The sequence below is a fragment of the Volvox carteri genome, assembly GCF_000143455.1.
Source record: "Volvox carteri f. nagariensis unplaced genomic scaffold VOLCAscaffold_9, whole genome shotgun sequence".
Classification (NCBI taxonomy): Eukaryota; Viridiplantae; Chlorophyta; class Chlorophyceae; order Chlamydomonadales; family Volvocaceae; genus Volvox; species Volvox carteri.
This window is the reverse complement of record NW_003307552.1, coordinates 1,131,476-1,148,737: the sequence shown is the minus strand read 5'-3', so window position 1 is coordinate 1,148,737 and position 17,262 is coordinate 1,131,476. Positions and strand designations below refer to the sequence as shown.

The 17,262-nt window shown below is 57.3% G+C and overlaps 4 protein-coding genes across 4 annotated transcripts; 3 read left to right on the top strand and 1 right to left on the bottom strand.

The window, feature by feature from the left end:
- Positions 1–163: 163 nt before the first annotated feature.
- Positions 164–2,258, bottom strand: VOLCADRAFT_116782 (uncharacterized protein; the record flags this gene model as incomplete). The annotated part of the gene is made up of 4 exons (XM_002948149.1): positions 164–318; positions 903–976; positions 1,696–1,790; positions 2,028–2,258. 4 exons carry the CDS (start codon positions 2,256–2,258, stop codon positions 164–166), a joined length of 555 nt encoding a protein of 184 aa, XP_002948195.1.
- Positions 2,259–3,049: 791 nt separating this feature from the next.
- Positions 3,050–10,985, top strand: VOLCADRAFT_58186 (uncharacterized protein; the record flags this gene model as incomplete). Its single annotated transcript, XM_002948297.1, has 15 exons — positions 3,050–3,290; positions 3,748–3,806; positions 4,008–4,151; positions 4,590–4,739; positions 5,106–5,171; positions 5,500–5,538; positions 5,946–6,002; positions 6,389–6,512; positions 6,916–7,078; positions 7,680–7,758; positions 8,502–8,566; positions 8,821–8,957; positions 9,487–9,659; positions 10,178–10,327; positions 10,701–10,985. The coding sequence occupies 15 exons, from the start codon at positions 3,050–3,052 to the stop codon at positions 10,983–10,985; spliced, it is 1,932 nt and encodes a 643-aa protein (XP_002948343.1).
- Positions 10,986–12,246: 1,261 nt separating this feature from the next.
- On the top strand, positions 12,247–13,125 carry VOLCADRAFT_57952 (uncharacterized protein; the record flags this gene model as incomplete). The annotated part of the gene is made up of 1 exon (XM_002948296.1): positions 12,247–13,125. One exon carries the CDS (start codon positions 12,247–12,249, stop codon positions 13,123–13,125), a length of 879 nt encoding a protein of 292 aa, XP_002948342.1.
- A 1,504-nt stretch (positions 13,126–14,629) lies between these two features.
- On the top strand, positions 14,630–17,262 carry VOLCADRAFT_80128 (uncharacterized protein; the record flags this gene model as incomplete). The annotated part of the gene is made up of 5 exons (XM_002948295.1): positions 14,630–15,231; positions 15,498–15,598; positions 15,735–15,966; positions 16,147–16,515; positions 16,867–17,262. The coding sequence occupies exons 1-5, from the start codon at positions 15,061–15,063 to the stop codon at positions 17,260–17,262; spliced, it is 1,269 nt and encodes a 422-aa protein (XP_002948341.1). The 5' UTR covers positions 14,630–15,060.

Sequence of the window (17,262 nt, the reverse complement as noted above, 5' to 3'; positions counted from 1 at the left end):
CAGCCGTCGGATTGCCTACCCGCATGCCGATATGAAACTCATGCATTTTCCCAGCTCAGGGAGATTCACGGACACATGGTAATTTGTTCATTCGTTCCATCACCACAAGCCCGACAGCTCTGATGCTGAGTAACCAATGGACCTAACGATTCATGGGTGAAAGTTACAGCTGCACCTCGGCGCTCGCCATTTCCCCGGGCTGAAGCTCTGCCCCAGTCAGCGCCTGCAGCACCCCCCAGTGAGCCACCAGCAGCATGCACCGCTCAGGCCGCCCAGCCAGCAGTCCCCGCAGAGCCGCTAACCGCTTCTCGTACACCTCTGCGGGCGGTGAAGGTGGAGGGCCCGCCGCCGGGGAATAAAGGATGAAGAAACATCTATGCCAGGTCATACACCCTCGCTCACACATGTTAAGGACATGCCTGTGCATCTTTGGCTCCCCTTCTTCCCCTAAAGAAGACGGAGTCCCCTAAAGGGGAAGACACCTTAATTAATAGCACTTAGCCGATTGGCACTGTACGTACAATCTTCATCTCAAGGATGCCAGGCCGATCAATTGCCTAATTCCAATCCCCCAGCTGCTAATGCATACAAACTGTTATAGCAGGATGGAACCCCCCTGAGGCGCTGAATCTCCTCTGAATAAAGATTTAGGCGTTAACAGATAAGGAGAGGGAAGGCAGTGAATGATTGGGCCTTCACGCATACTATCTGTTTGGCAAGGAGAATGCTTTAAGTGATCGCCAGAAAAGCCAGTACACTTAAGAATGGGGATTTGCGATCGCAAGATCGAAAATTCAAATAGCGCGGATGGTTAGTAGGCCCAGGTTGCATTGCCCGACTCTTCGGTTGAGTTCAAGTCCGCCCCCGGCCGGGTGGGGGTCACGCGACGCAAGTAAACGCACGCGTGGTGGGACCTGGCTGGGCGCGGCGGGTCGGTTGAACAGCCGACCTCATACCAGTGGACGGTTTCAGGAGTCTGGGAACACAAGGATACCGCACGGGGCCGCAAGCTGCGTACACCTGCGAGCAGAAAATACTGGTCCGGCCCCAGTAGCGTCCTCCAACCCTTTCATCGCTGCTCTCCCTCATTCATGCCGGAGAGAATGGTCATGGAGTAACCTTTCCTTTCTTTTTCATCCAGTGATATCACCTTGTGGCTCCCTTGTGATGCTCCGCGGGTCGGCCCCAGGGCCCGCCGTGTACCACCACACACTAGGCATGTCTGCTGGGAAGTGTATACTGTCAAGGGGGTGGTGGGAAAAGAAATGAAGCGACCAATCAGGGCAACGCCCCCCTTTACAAACGGAGCTAGCGACGCAAGCGAGGATACATGAGCTCCAAGACTTGGTGCCTGTGGGGACGTGAGATATGCAGTACCCGACTCCTGGGATCCCACTCCTTGTGGCCTCCTGCATCTCGATAAAGTCAGATCCTCTAAATCAGTTACTCTATCATCTCTATGATTGCTGAAGGACCGAATGCTGCACCGGGTGTACCGGGTGTACCGGAGTCCTTCAGCCCCAACGGAGAGAGCTACCGGTGAAGCAAGTGCCGCCCCGGCCGCACTCCGCTATACACTTAGGGAATGTCCAGCAAAGGCCACTACACCCTGCCCTGCCTCTGACCCCTCACCCCTCACCCTGCCTCTTGTAAAACGCTTTTCCTTTCTCCCCACCCCTCCTCACCCCGCCTCACCCGGGGAAGTCCCCCCTCAGCTCGCCGCGCGGGCGGCCGATTTCCGAGGACAGCACCACACGCTCGCGGAGAAGCGGCTCAGCCAGCAGGGGAACCTGCCGGGGTACCGCACTGTACGTATATGTGTGTGTGTGCATGAAGCGAGGGATGCATGAGAGAGCGATGGTGAGAGGGATTGCAAGACACGGCTTCTTCCACAGCAGCAGCGTACACATCTGTATGCACAGCCTGATGCAGATTACAGGTAGCTAGGTTATTGATGATATGCGTGCATGCTGCGTGTATTTGAAATGCTGGTGATCTGGGTCTCAACCTTCCCCAGCTGGACCCACCCGGGTTTGCTCCACGAGCAGCTCGCAGGCGGCGACTGCAGTCTGGAGGCAGCGAGTCAGAGGCGATATGAGGACCACCTCAGGCCGGGGCTCCAGAGCGGCCACTCGCGGTGCTATATGCTGAACTTTGCGGAGGCCTTCGCGTGTGAGTACGGTGTCGTACATCAGGGGATCACGGAGCGGCTCCTGGTGCGGGCTGCCATACTTGTGCAGCGCCATGTAAGCGGCCATTTCTGTGGCGCCATGCCGGATGACATGGAGGACCTGATGGCAAAGGCGGCGAGGCGTGGCGCAAATTACTTTTAACGATGGTGATGGTGTAGCTAGCTCGGTATATTGAGGTACAATTTTCGTGAAGAGGGATGATAGTTAGGTACTCGGGTTGCATACACTTGCCGATTTCGGGAAGTCGGGTCGTGGTTGCTTTCGTTAAAGTTAACGGAAAGGAACGGAAGCGCAGCGCCCTCAGTTATCACTTGGAATGTACATTTTTACCTTTGAAGATGTTCTTATGCTGCCATGTAAGGAACTGCTTGCAGGTTTGACCCTCGGCTCCCGGCCCTGGCCTAACGACGATGGCGCTATTATGCCAAGGCCTTTCCCACCCATGTAATTGAAGGATTTTTACTTATAATCAGGTACGTTTTATCTAAAATACCTGCTACGCGCTTTCGCCAGCTGTATCGTTGCATCGGTAAAAAATAAGGCCTCGTCTGAAGACTGAACTCACAAGCAACATCGCACTTACCTGACCATACACTGCTCATGTATATGCAAACCGATGGCGTTCAACTCGTAACATCTTATAGTCTTAGTAGGCTCCCGCTCGTCTGGTGCAATTCCAGTTGTGTGGTGGTCCTAGGCGAGTGTGCCGTTGTTGATATTTTCCGTCCCGCACCTAAACCAATTGCACACTTAAGCTGACCGATCACTCCTAAGATCAAAAACTCCGGGGTGTCAGGAGGATGCAGCACAGCATGCCCGTCGCCAGCACGGGGACACGCTGCCTGGCCGCTTCCCGAATGCTGAGGACAGTTGCAAAGCAGTACCTGCCATTCCAGCCGTCTCTCGCTCCGCCTCGACCGGTGCTCTGGGCGGTGTCTCGCGGCGATGTTGCGCCTGTCAGAGCTCCTTCAGCTCATGCCGTCCGACGTCTCGACGTGCGGACGTGCTGCTCCAGCTGCCCCTCACCCGCACCAAGCTCCAACCCTCCTAACCAGGACTACTTCACAATCACCACCCCGCTTTACTACGTCAATGCAGGTGGGCGCACCTACCGAAATGCCGGATTTCATGGGGACACCTTAATCGGGGGCTTCCTCCACACACCCAAACCAAACGTGGCCCCTGCAAAAGCCCTCCATGCAGCCCTACCCTACCCATCGTTCCACCTCACTTTCCTGCGTCATTACTTCTGCCCGTCTTTTCCCCGATACCTACCTACCTGGCCTTGGGCTCGCTGATCCTGAGCCCGCCCGCGCATCTGGTTTTTCAAATCTGAGGGGGCCCCCTGTCCTGCCTTTCCTCGTCCCGCAGATCCACTCCCAAACATCCTCCGATCGTTCCTATACACACCCTCCCCTTTTCTGCCCCCTCCCCCATCGTTTTGCATGTGAAACTATCCCCGCGGTCGGGTCACCCGCGGCGCACCCCCCTGGGCCCGCGTCCCTACCGCTGTCGACGTTCAACTCTCTCCATGCCGTATCGTACGACACGACAGCACCCCACATGGGCAGTGCCTACCCTACCATCGCCGCGGATGTGGCGTCTCGTTTTCAGGTGTTGTACGACGGGGGAAAGAGGAGGGAGCGGGCTCCAGGGGGAACGGGAGAGTGCTCAATGACGTGCGTGCCCTCGACATCAACCTCTCCCGCTCTTACCCCTTCCCGCCCTTTTCCTTCTTCCCGCCTCCTCTCCTCCCGCTACTGCTACTGCTACTGCTACTGGGGATGCTGCTCCGGCGGGGACTACTCGGTGCAGCGGCTGCTGGGCAAGCGTGTCCGCTTCCTGACCGGTACGGACGAGCACGGTGAGAAGATCGCGGCGGCGGCCTCCGGGAGGGGGCTCAGTCCCCAGGAACACTGCGACGACATCGTGGCGCAGTACACTGACCTGTGGGACAAAGTAAGTTTCGGCGGGGTCGGGGGGCGGCGGGGTCGTGCGTGTGTATGTGCATGGGCAGGGTAGGGTAGGGTAGGGTAGGGTAGGGTAGGGTAGGGTAGGGTAGGGTAGGGTAGGGTAGGGTAGGGTGGGGTAGGGTAGGGTAGGGTAGGGTGGGGTGGGGTAGGGTAGGGTAGGGTAGGGTGGGGTAGGGTAGGGTAGGGTAGGGTGGGGTGGGGTGGGGTAGGGTAGGGTAGGGTAGGGTAGGGTAGGGTAGGGTAGGGTAGGGTAGGGTGGGGTGGGGTAGGCTAGGGTGGGGTGGGGTAGGGTGGGGTGGGGTAGTCCCGAGGTGACTTATCCCCGACCAATTCAAGTCCTCCAAGTCCTCCCTCACCCCGCCATGACGTGTCTCGGTCCTAACCCGTGTCTCCACGGCCCCTGAACACCCGGTACAACTTGCAGCTTGACATTCAGTACGACAGGTTCGTACGTACGACAGAATCTCGCCTTGCGGAGCTTGTGGTGGATGTGTTGGTTCGTTGTTGGGAGCGAGGTGACATATATTCTGCTGACTACGAGGGGTGGTACTGCGTGGACTGCGAGGAATTCAAGGTGGTGATGGGGGGGTAAAAGCGAGTGCGTGTGTGTGGGGGGGAAGGGGGAGCGGGGTCGGGGTCGGGATGTGCGCTCTGGGGTGGGGAGAAATGCACGGGGTTACGTCACAAACGTGTTGTCATCTATCTTCATGAATGTGTTGACATCGGAGCTGTAAAAGGCTGTACAGAGCTGGGTGTGCTGTCCGTGTGTTGTTTGGGAGCACAGCTTGCTGCCGTGATGCACCAGACTGGTACTCAATCAGATCCTGACCCTGTGAGTGGCCATCAGCTAAATTCCCACCAGAGCAACCAGCTGCCGCTAACTGCCCACTTTGGCTGCTCCCAGGACGAGAAGGAGATGGTGGTCCTGGCCGGGGCGGAGGGGCAGTCCGAGTCCCAGCCCAGGGGCTGCCCCACACATCGGAAGCCCTGTCAGCACCGTAAGGAGGTGCGTGTGTGTAAGTGTACGTGTACGTGTACGCTGTATGTATATGTATAAACACACATGCATACATACATACATACATGCATACATACATACATACATGGAGAGGATACTAGTTCCTTCGGCATCACTCGCATAAAGTCACCGCAAAGCCGCTAACAGAGACTTCCCGCAAACCCCCCAACCTCCGGACTCGCCGCTTTGCATGCCGTTCACGGTATCACGGCTACGGTGGCTGTGACGGCGGCGGCACCCGGCTCTCGTCTTGGTGCAATATTCACACGCACGTGGCGTCCTTTACCGTTGGTTGCCGGTTGGACGAATTCGTCAGGCCAACTACTTTTTCCGCCTGAGCAAGTACTCCAAGTGGGTATACGAACCAATATACGAGTCTGTGCGGGTCTTCGCGTTTTCTTACTGCGGGGTGCTTGAGGAGAAGCGTTTTCTCTTTGATGTTTTCAGAGGTCTTCCCCGTTAGCCACCGTTAGCCGAAAACCGGACATTTCCGTTGTCTAACGTGCGGAAGGACAGTCCCCCGTGAGGCGTCCGCACCTCATTCAAGGATGGGCTTCACGGCCGAGATCGGGGAAGCGCCTCTGAAAGGGCCTCTTTGGCAGCTGCTGTGTTTGGGCTGGCTGGCCTAGCTCGGGCTGGTGCTGGTGCTGGTGCTGGTGAAACACGTCCATTCCCCGTATGTTGTGTTTGCGCTTGAAAGGTGGAAGAAAGGGAACTGACTGTCCCCTGATTGCCCCACCGGGCGGGTGGACGGACAGGGAGATCGAGGAGCTGCTGTCGCGGGAGGACTTCGTACAGCCCGCGTCGCGCCGGAATGAGGTACGGCAAGTCCGTGAGTACGGCGTCGTACTACAACAGTTGTGACGCGTTGCCTCACCTGCTGGCTTGCGGGTGTGGTGTCAAAATGGGTGTGGTGTTACCGCGTTTTGAATCCTACACACCAGCTCCTTCGTGTCCTCTGTTAATTCATCCCGGAGGAGGAGGACCTTTCCTCCTTCCGACCTTTCCTTTGTTTGGCTTTTTCCCTTTCCGCCTTTCCGGCGGCTCTCAGTCCGACCGGGTGCCCAATGTGCTTGTGCTCGCCTGCTCGCCCCTCCCCCGGGGGGCCCTCTTTCGCCGCTGCCGTGACTACCGACGACGTCGCCGCCATGGCGCTCGTCACATGGTGGTCGTACACGCCACGTGTTTCTGCGGTACGGCTGCAGCTTATGTCGTACGTCCGCGAGGGCCTGCGCGACTTCTCCATCAGCCGTGCGGCAGTGGACTGGGGCATCCGTGTCCCACAAGACCCCAAGCACACGGTGTATGTGTGGTTTGACGCGCTCATCGGTGAGAGTGGGGCGACCCGTGGGGCGTCCATGGCCGCTATGATTGATGACTCGCCCGTCGGTCGGGATCTGTGGTCGGTCCGTCTTCCCTGCAGAGCCCTCTTCCTGCTGGCCATGTCCACTGGTAGAACTCCCGCATATCTGTGGCGAATGACCCATGGGTCAGCGATTGACCCTGCTCGGTATGGCAGGGGTCGCCGCGACTTCACCTTACCGCCCCTCCCCCCCGCTAGAACCCGGACCCGCGTCCGCCTCTACGGCTGCGGAAGTCCGTGCCCCGCTCGGGCGCCCTTGCCAGTACCAATACCCCTACCAGCACCAGCACCAGTACCAGTACCGCATCGTAGGTGTTGTCTCCCCAGCCCCCGGCCCTGGAACCCCAACCCACCCCCCACCCCGTCCAGGCTACCTGTCCGGGCTGCTTCCCCCCGATGTGCCCGCCACCACCTCCGAGGTCCCCGTGCACGGCTGGCCCGCCTCCGTACACGTGATCGGCAAGGACATCCTGCGCTTCCACGCCATCTACTGGCCCGGAATGCTCTTGTCGGCGGGACTGCCACTGCCGCAGTGAGTTGCGGTCGGGGAGGCGGTGGGAGGGGGGTGATGGCGGTGGGGAGTAGGCGGGGGACTTGGAAACGGATGCGGGTGATGTGGGTGGTGGCTCTGTGGTACCTCCAGCACGCGTTGGGGGGCCAGTGTGGATGTGTTTGGTTGGGGCTGTGCGGGTTGTGGAGGTACGTGTGGAACTTAGGCGCGTCATGACACCTAGATTTTCTGTGAATACATCAGAATTTCCTGCTTGAGAATATTCTGCAACCGCATTTTTTAGGGGACGACGACTCCAGTGAGCCATGGGTAGCTGTCGGGGACAGTCAGCAGCCGGAGCAGGTAGACGGAGTTCCAGTACACGACACGATCGCGAGCACGTGCGCAACCCTTGCCAATTTCTTCTTTTACGATTCAGATCACTAACGCATACACACACATGCACACATGCACACATACATACATACATACATACATACATACATACATACATACATACATACACAAGCACCGCAAAGGTGCCAGTCCCATCCCCGCCTATTGCACCCGCACGCTGTTTATCCCTTCGGGTGGTCCGTCCTTTACCGAGCTGAGCTGGACCGTACGGCACTGCACCCCCCAGGCGAGTGTACGGCCACGGCTTCCTGACCAAGGATGGTCTCAAGATGGGCAAGGCACTGGGCAACACCCTGGACCCCCGGGTGGGGCGGGGGTGTGTGTGTAGGGGTATTGCTGTTCATGGAGGAGGGTATGAGGGGGAAGGGGGCCCCGCTCGAAAGGGCAGGAGGCCGGGACTGGGTCGGCGATGAGTGAGCCAGGCTTTCAGCATTTTGTCGCCTTGATTGTAACAGCGCGCGCGGCAAAGCCGATATCGCGGAGGTAGACAACATACATACAGACACACCACACGTGCATACAGAGACGTGCAGGCCCCGGAATGGCGGGTTGGGGTCGGACATGCGAGTGTACCTGGCGGCTTGTTGCCGTTGGTGGTGGTGTTGGTGTTGTTTCACGGATTCCCCGGGAACACCTGACTGACTGCCAGTCCAGTCCAGGATAGCGCATATCCACGTATGTATGATGTGTGAAACAGGGGGGTGTATCTTCGCCCGTGGCAGCTACCCTGCGAAACCCTGCCTTCCCCGGTATTTCGGGGCACCCTCATCCAGTCACCCTAGTCAACTTCTCAGTGGATCGCTCAGGTTCCGCACCCACCACCAGCATCCAACGGAATCTGCCGGGTCGACAGCGGCCCAACTCCGTTCCTGGTCGGCTCGCAGGTTAACTTTATCCCAGGTCACCACCGTCCATCAACTAGGGGCGCAATGCCTTCCACCATCGGAAGGACTTTTGACCCTAATGGGTATCGATCCCGGGATCTCCCGGGGGCAATGGTCGCGCCTTACCAGTAGTATGTATGTATGTGCGTGTGTGTGTGCCGCAGGCACTGGTCGCAGCGTACGGTGCGGATGCCGTACGGTTGTACTTCATGAAGGAGATTGTGTTTGGGTGAGTCGGGTCTTATACAGCAACATCACCGTTATCGCCACTGCGGTGCACCACGTACGGATATCCGATACCCGCGGAGCGAGGGACGAGGAGACCGCATCCCGCTGAGCTGCAACTGCCACTCTAAACGGCTGCTGCCAGGACCCATTTGCAGGCAAACAGTGATTGTGAGCGGGACTCCGTCCCCTCCCCCTCCCCCCCCCCCCCACACACACACCCACATCCGCAACCTGACACGTCCAAACCCCCGACAGCCAAGACGGCGACTTCAGCGAGGTGCGATTCCGGGATGCGGTCAACGCAGCCCTCGCCAACAACCTGGGCAACGGTCTCAACCGAACGCTCAACCTCCTGGCCAAGTTCCACGATCGGACCATTCCCGTGGACGCCTGTAAGCGGGGTGGCGAACACACGCTGGGAAGGGAAGGGAAGCCGCTGACTGGCGGGCTGGGAGGTAGAGGAGCTTGAGAGGAGCACCCGAGGGGAGTTTGGGGAAGTGAACCAAAAACTGTAGGATGCGAGGGAAGGTGAAGAACGGGAGCTGACGGGATACGGCAAGGTGCCGTACATGGCTCGGGTTACTAGAGCCTGCGGTGGCCACGAGGTCCATGAGAGGCGGCGGAGGGGGGTGGGGGGGAGGGGTGGGGTGGAGGGGGGACTGGCGCCAGTGGCACATGTTCGTCCCGGGGCACGACAGCACGAAGTTGTTACGGCGACACGTCATCCGAACGACACGACGCGATGCCAGACAGCTCATTCCTAGTTCGTATGCTAACATAGAGCCCGTGTCCCTTACCCCACACAATACAATGCAGTAGTTCCTTTTCCTCGTTTGCATCTTCACTCTGTATCATGCCTCATCCTATCAATCTTCCCCCTCCCCCTTCCCCTCTCCCGGGACTGTTTGCATGTGCCCTTAGCCTCTCTGCCCGCGGACCTGCCTCTGAGGCAGATGGCAGCGGAGCGCCTGCCTGCCGCCGCCAGCGCCTACAGCGCCCTGTCCTTCCACGAGGCGGCTGAGGCGGTGCTGGCGCTGGCCTCACGGAGCAACCAGTACCTGGAGGAAACACAGCCGTGGACCAAGTTGAAGAAGGTGCGCGGGGGCCGGCTAGGGTTTTAGGGATTTTAGGGTTTTTTTAAGGCTTTACAGGGCTAGGGGATGCCCCGCGAGGGGAAACTATAACAATTACATTTGCTGCGGTGAGCGGCGTGTGATGGAGCTTTCCTACGCGACATCGTCTTACAGTGCAGCACAAACAGACACGAATTCCTGGATCCCATACGAATGCGGGAGCGCTAAGAAAGCGCTCTGCAGGCGACCTCTCTTGAAAGGCTTGTCCTCAGGTCGCTACCTGAGAGGTCAGCGTGAGAAGCTGAAGCTGGGGGAGGGGGGTGAGGTGAGGGGCAGCCGGGGGCCCGGGAGGCGGAGGCGTCCTCGTGTTGCCCATCCCCTCTCTTCTGCCCCCCAGGACCCTCCTCGCTGTCCCACCTTGATCCATGCCCGATCCGTTTCGTTTCGTTTTGGCGGGATTGTCGGCGTCGTGGATGCTCTGGCGGCGGTGGCGGCTAATGCTGCGGTTCCCCGTGCACTTGCTCTTCCGTGTGCCGTAGGGCTCGGATGAGGAGAAGGCTGAGGCCGCGGCAGTCCTGGTCGCGGTGCTGGAGGCGGTCCGTATCGTCGCGGTGGGCCTGGTCGCCCTCACACCCGGCCTCAGTCGCAGGATCTACTCGCAGCTGGGCTTCTCAGAAGAGCAGTTTCAGGTGAGATCCGCAATTGCGGGAACGAACGAAAGGGGATGGGGAACCAGGGGGACTGCCTAGACCTCGCGCATGTTTGTGTTTGTGTGTTTGCACCTGCGGGAATGGCTTACAGAGTGACGTTGATGGAAAAACATGGCGCGTGTGTGAAGTAGACAGATTCGCAGTTGCTGCTGTTGTCGGTACAGGACAGCTACAGTGACCGTGGCGGAAGTGTTTGGGCAGCACGGAGGAGCTGGGGGTGACTGGCAGAGAGATGTGAAGGACCGGTGAATTCGCAATGCCATCCTCACCCGACACACCCACTCCTTGCATCCCACGATGGCGCCACTGGGTAGGTAACCCAGACCGACCCTCCTCGGCCCCCAATCCGCAGGCGCTCAGCTGGGCAGATACGGCGTGGGGCGGGCTGAAGGCGGCTCATCGAACAGCTGAGCCAGCACCTGTGTTTGTGAGGCTAGAGGCGCCGGGGGAGGCGGAAGCGGCGGCCGAGGCGGCGGCGAAGGCCAAGGCGACAGCGGCGGCGGCAGCGACTAAGCCCAAGAAGGCCAAGGGGGGGAAGGGCGCGGCAGAGGACAAGAAGGCCAAGGGGGGGAAGTCGCAGCAGGGGCAGGAGGCACAGGCGGCGCAACAGGCGCAGGAGCAAGCTGCAGTGGTGTAGAGGGAAATGGGAGGGGTGGGATCACACGGTATGTGGTTGATGTGGGTATTAGCACCCTGGGAAGGAGGGTCCGGACATGTCTTACAAAAATGGCTGTGATGACTGCAGGGCGGAGTCCGGGTTTTCTGCAGCGTCCTTTCAATCCAGTGAAGATGTTCAGTTGGAACGGCATGCTGAGTGCGAAAAGGAACTCGTGACTACATGCGCGGATATTTCGGGGGACTGTGCTGTGTACTCCTTGTCTTTATTTGCCCAAGGGATGTAATGGTGTGCGCTGTTGGCATGGCCTAGGATGTGGAACCTTTTGCGGTTAGTTGTGACTAACGGTGGTCGTTTACGCAACTGCGAGCTGTGTGCTTTAGGGCTCCAAGCAATCTGTTTTAGGAATACGGATGTTAGCTGCCGTTTTATTATTACACCAGTGCTTTATATGAAGCTGCTTTGGACGAGTTCCGAAGTGCTCCATGTGATAGTGAGCGGACACTGCCTTTCCATGTTTACGACAGTGCGGAGGTGTTTTTTACGGCTATAGTACGAGCAGCGTCTACAAAGCTTGCGATTGTGGGATTACTAGCCCACTGGCCTGGGAACAAAAATTCTACCCCCAGCTTGGGCGCGCGCGCGGGCCGGGCCCAGGGTATTAGTGCAAAGGAAAGAGAAAGCCACCTGGCGACTCGCTTAATAACCAATCCCTTAGTCACGGGCATAAGACGTAAAGATAGTACATCCACTCAGAAACCTGCGGTGCATGAAACCCGTTCCCACCGCGAAACCTATGGCTTCACAGCAAGTCCCAATCCCAATCCCAAAGATGCAATCACGCGCACTGTAAAAGTAATATACATACCTTGTAGCGCCAAATCTTTCTCACATTCGTAGGCGCTATTTGTTTAGTGCCGGCTTGAATACAAAATGTTGATCGAGTACAATCCGTCATAGATTCGGCCTAAAGTAAAGACTCTTAGCAGCCGTGGAATAATTTTTGTATACAGCTCACGGGGGATAGCATGCACGTTCCTCGTCTGCTTACCGTACAGTAGGACGGACAAGTATGCGTACGTGCTACAAGTGTTTTTGAATGTGCTTCTCTCTTACACGTATGGAACGGATGACTTAATGTAATCAGGTCGATAGGGTCCTCGAGAGATTACCAAGTATCTACCTTCCGCGCACCTAATGCACACGCCATTTGGGGCGTTATCACAAAGGCATTCTAGTTACGTTTTGTAAATTCCGTTGAGTTTAAAACAAACTTGCCTCGATGGACATATCGGCTCTGTGGACTCAAGCAGTCCACGTTTTCTCCGTGAAATTAAAGCCTGGGACGCCGGAATTCGGCCTCGTCTTCTACTTACCCCTAGTGTACTGGGTTGTTGCGGGCTTTTATGAGCTGCTTGACTGGCTGAGGCTGCCGATGACCGAGAAGTACAAGCTCAATCGACGGGAGCCAGGGCGCGGGAACACGATAACACACGGACAAGTCGTAATCCGTGTCCTACTGCAACAGCTTATCCAGACAGCCCTGACCCTAGTTTTCCTGGTTCTCGACGCCGACATGTGTACCCGCTGCGCCGACGTCGGCAAGACGACTCTTCATCGGGTTTCGCGGTTTATTCTGGGAATGTTCGTTATGGACACCTGGCAGTACTGGATCCATCGTACCATGCACACCAGCCCATTTCTCTACAAGCACTTGCATTCCGTACACCATTCACTCATGATTCCGTACGCAAGCGGTGCGCTGTACAACTCCATCCTTGAAGGCCTCCTCCTCGACAGCCTTGGTGGTGTGGTGACCCACTATGCGGCTGGCCTGGATTGCCAGACTGCCTTGTGCCTCTACATTTTCGCAACCATCAAGACGGTCGTGGACCACAGCAACTACCGCGGCCCCTTCAACCCCCTTCACGGCCTCCTTCCCAACTGTGCTGCCTACCATGACATCCACCACGACGTCCGTGGCATTAAAATGAACTTCTCCCAGCCGTTCTTCACGCATTGGGATTGGCTGCTAGATACCTTTTTGGATCCCGCCGGAATGCACGTCACGGTGAAGGAACAGGCGATGCAGCAGCAGGACGCGCGGAAAGCGGCAGCAGAGTCACAGCTGAAGGTCACGGAGAGCAAGAAGTCCCGATAGTCGTGATGGGGCCTCCTTGCGGCGGGTGGATATGGTAAACATGTCATGGATTCGTTGTTAGAGTTGTCCTAATATGGATGCGGTTGTATGTCAGACGGGAAAGTGTGTGTACGTGTTTGCGTCTTGTCAGGGCAGGTGCGCGTGCACTTTGCCCTACTTTGCGATGGCCCTGATTGACTTGTCTAGGAGGCACTGTGTGATGTGCGGCCTGCCGTGGGGTTGTTGTGAAAGTGTTACACCTTGTACGGTATCCGGGGAAACTTATGTTTCTTAGAAGTGCTTCGTGGTACTGACACTGCCGGTTTTCATTTGATCCGTGCTCGTGATGCATTTCATCGTTTACAAAAGCCCAGGTGGGTCCTAGTTAAGCAATGCCGGCTGTAGAGATTGTTGTTAGACGAAAGGACGTCAATACTAATTGGCCGGTCGTCGACTATCCATCAGCCATCGCCTTCAGTATAACTTGCCGTTCTGCGTCGCTTTTTTGGTCTGTTCAGTATGTTGGCTTAATGTTTGTTGAAGGGGGAGAAGTACAGTTTGCCCTGGATGGACCTACTGCACTGTGTTGGCCCCCAAACGAAATTGTATCAAACGCTTGTTTTTTCTTGGGAGAAATCGTTCGTTTGTTGTTCTTCTTCTTTGGAAGCGATCCCATTTGCTAGGAACCTGGGCTGGGATGTGAGGGAGATCATATCCGCTTTGCGGGTCTGTGTACTTAGCTGGTTAGCTTGTCGAGGAGGATGTGTGACCTCCTCTGTACCAGGAGCTGCGGTGTTGAGGTAGCGCTAGACGGTGGTAGGATGTTGGATTAGGCATCAAACACCGTATGTTTGTTGGCCGCGCATGGGACCCCTTCGTTCTATTTTACTCCTAGACGGTCTCGTCGGGTTGACCCCATCTCGTTGCAAGTGCAAATCTTTTGCCAGAGCGAGCACGCAGACATACTCTGCGAATCGGGATCTTTGTGACTGCTTTTAGTACTTGCAATTTTTCCCGTGCGTGCAGCATTTGTTGAACCAAAGCAACCAAAAACCGACAGCTGATAGTCTCCCTTCGGGCAGCCGAAACCGACTACTAAGGATGCCCACCAGACATCGGCGAAAGGAGTATTCCTGGTTTCGGCATGAGCGGGTCCATTTTTGTCATATTTAATTGCCGGCCCCGGCTGTCGAGCGGCCCACCGGACCGCAGAGGAGCTTTCGATTACGGCAGATGGTCCTGTTTCTGCAAAGGGTCAGCTTCGGGAACTCTATTCCTGTTTTCGGGAGTTTCGGTCAGCCCGAAGTGCATAAAGCGTTTGTCGATGTCTGATGCACACAGAAATGATCAATGCGTATAACGTCTTGACTTGGCTGTATGCAGATGTTGTACGTGTCCCTAGCATGTACGTGTCCCGTCAGTTGCATCGCTGCGCTCGCTTGGGAGCCATGTTGTACACCTCCATGCCGATGTTAGTAAGACAAACAACGGGGATGCTGTGCCCAGCGGGTTTGTTGCTGTATGATTATTATGCATAGTTTATTACTTTTTTGTATCTGCCACTGCTTTTTAAAAGTCTGAGTCGAGCACAGAAGGCTATGTAGGTAATAAGTATATATTTAATTTTATATTAGGGAACCGCCCATCAATTCTTTTCCTAGGCAGAACGCACGCTCAGCAACGTTCGCTCTTTGCTACTCTCCATCGGTTGGTGGTAAAATGCCAAGGCCGCTACATGAAAGCCAATGAATCAGAAAAAGGACCTGGAAACGATATTGTTGCGAATTGATTGGGAGGTCCATAGCAGCTTAGTCAGGAAGGCTTTGGAATTTGCAAAGTCAGCCTTTACCTAAAGGGAAACCATCCTGTGCACTTTCTTTGGAGCAGACTTTGTGTAAAGCTAGCACTTGCCGAACGGTGAAGCCAACTGCCAACCAGCCTTCTTGGGGCTGAAAGATGACTGTAGCGGTTCCGCCGCCACCGGCGGTGCCGGCGTCGGCACTGTATGAGCCGAGGACGACCATGGACGCAGCACCGTTGCAACGACCGCCTCATGCTGACATGGCCTGGGAGTGGTTCCGGAGCATTGGCTCTCCGAAATTCCACGTGGCCCCGATGGTTGACCAGGTGCGTGTGATCCTCTAACCTGACTTCCCCCATTAATGACACATACACAGGGCCGGCGCATTGGCACTGCTGTAGCACCGTCTTAATCCTCACTTAGCGCTCGGCCTGATGCCAGCCAGACTGCCCTCGCTGCTGTGCCCGCCGCACAGCCTCCGCTTTCCTGCCCCCTTCCCGGCCATGAACTCCTTATTGGGGCAGCGGTGTTGCTGCTACCTCTCCACCCTCTCTTCCCACCCACCCACCATTCCTTTCCTGTCCTTCCGCAGTCTGAGCTGCCCTTCCGGCTGCTGTGTCGCCGGCACGGCGCCACATGCGCATACACGCCCATGCTGCACGCAAGGATCTTCAGTCAGGACCGCAAATACAGGTCAGGAATACAGATCGCGTTGGTTAGAGGGGAGGAGTAGACACCAGCAAACTGCGCAAATCTGTTTCGACCACATGAGGGTACAAGGTCCATGGACGTCACAGCCGCTTCTTTCCCCTTCGTGTCATCGGTCCAGGGAGGAGATGCTCACCACGTGTTCCGAGGACCGGCCCCTGCTGGTGCAGTTCTGTGCCCACGAGCCGCAGCACCTGCTGGCAGCTGCTCGCCTCGTGCAGGATAGCGGGGTGGCGGATGCCATTGACATCAACTTTGGGTGCCCCCAGCGTATCGCCAAACGGGGCGGCTACGGAGCGTTTCTAATGGACGACCTGCCGCGAGTGGAGTCACTGGTGCGGGTGCTGGCCCAGGTGGGTCATGGGTACGAGCGGGTTGAGGAACCGGCGGGAGGGGGGTGCGAGGAACGGGGGAGAAAGGGCAACCTCTTTTCAACCCAACCCCACGCACCGCGCACACAGCTACTTGGATCTCCCCACACCTGGGCCAACCCGACTTTTGCATTCGATTCCCCACTCCCCCTTCCTCCCCAGAACCTCCGTATCCCCGTTACCGCCAAGATCCGCATCTTCCCCGATCTGGCAAAAACAGTCGCCTATGCAAGGATGGTGGAGGCGGCGGGAGCGTCTCTGGTGGCCGTACACGGTCGCCTGAGGGAGCAGAAGGATAACAGCTCCACACGAGCGGACTGGGACGCGATCAGGGCGGTCAAGGCGGCGCTCAGCGTGCCGGTGCTGGCGAACGGCAATATACGGCACCTGGGTGACGTGGGAGCCTGTCTGTCGTACACTGGCGCCGACGGCGTGCTGTCAGCGGAGTCGTTGTTGGCAGACCCGGCGCTGTTTGATGTGCCGGCGAGGGCGTCGGTGGCTGTTGGAGATGTGAGTGGACGGGGTCGGTGGGTTTGTGGGTGTGTAGGTGTATACAGGAGGTGCGGCGGGTGTTATGGCTAGGCTGTTGGGGGAAAAGGATAGAGTCTGTAGAGGGGGGGGAGGATGTGAAGCTCCAGCCCCCCATAGACCTTGGTTATCTGGACCCCGCTTCCCTAGGAGTCACCCCTAAATGACCTTCCTGTCCGTCCGTCCGTGTCCCCTTGCCACATCAGCAACACCATTAACCCATTACACGTTGTGTACTCATACGCCCCTCAACCCCTTTCCTTCCCATGAACCTCCCCGCACCCCCCCCCTGGGGACCCAGTCTCCTCTCTTAACCCTCCACCCTCCACCCTCGCTCCCCTGCCCGTCCGCCAGTATTCGGCACCCCCCCTGGAGCGTCTGTCCCTAGCTGCCCAGTACATGGACCTGGTGCGCGCCCACCCGGTGCCCCTGCGCATGGTTCGGGGGCATGTGCACAAGATGGTGGGCGATTGGCTGGCTGAACACACGGACCTGAGGGACAACATCAACAGACTGCCACCCACTATCCAGCTATTCTGCCAGGTGCGTGTGAGGGTTTGTGGGGGGGTTAAAGAGGTGTGTGTATGTGTTTATGTGTCTCGGTTTGCGAATGACCCTGTCCTGTCCCGTCATGCGTGTGGTGGTCACATACACTGCGTCACTCATTGTCGCCTTGCCAGGTGTAGTGTGGCGCCCTGCCCCCTTACATCTTGCTCTTTCTTACTTTTGCTGCTGATAGAGCAATGCTAG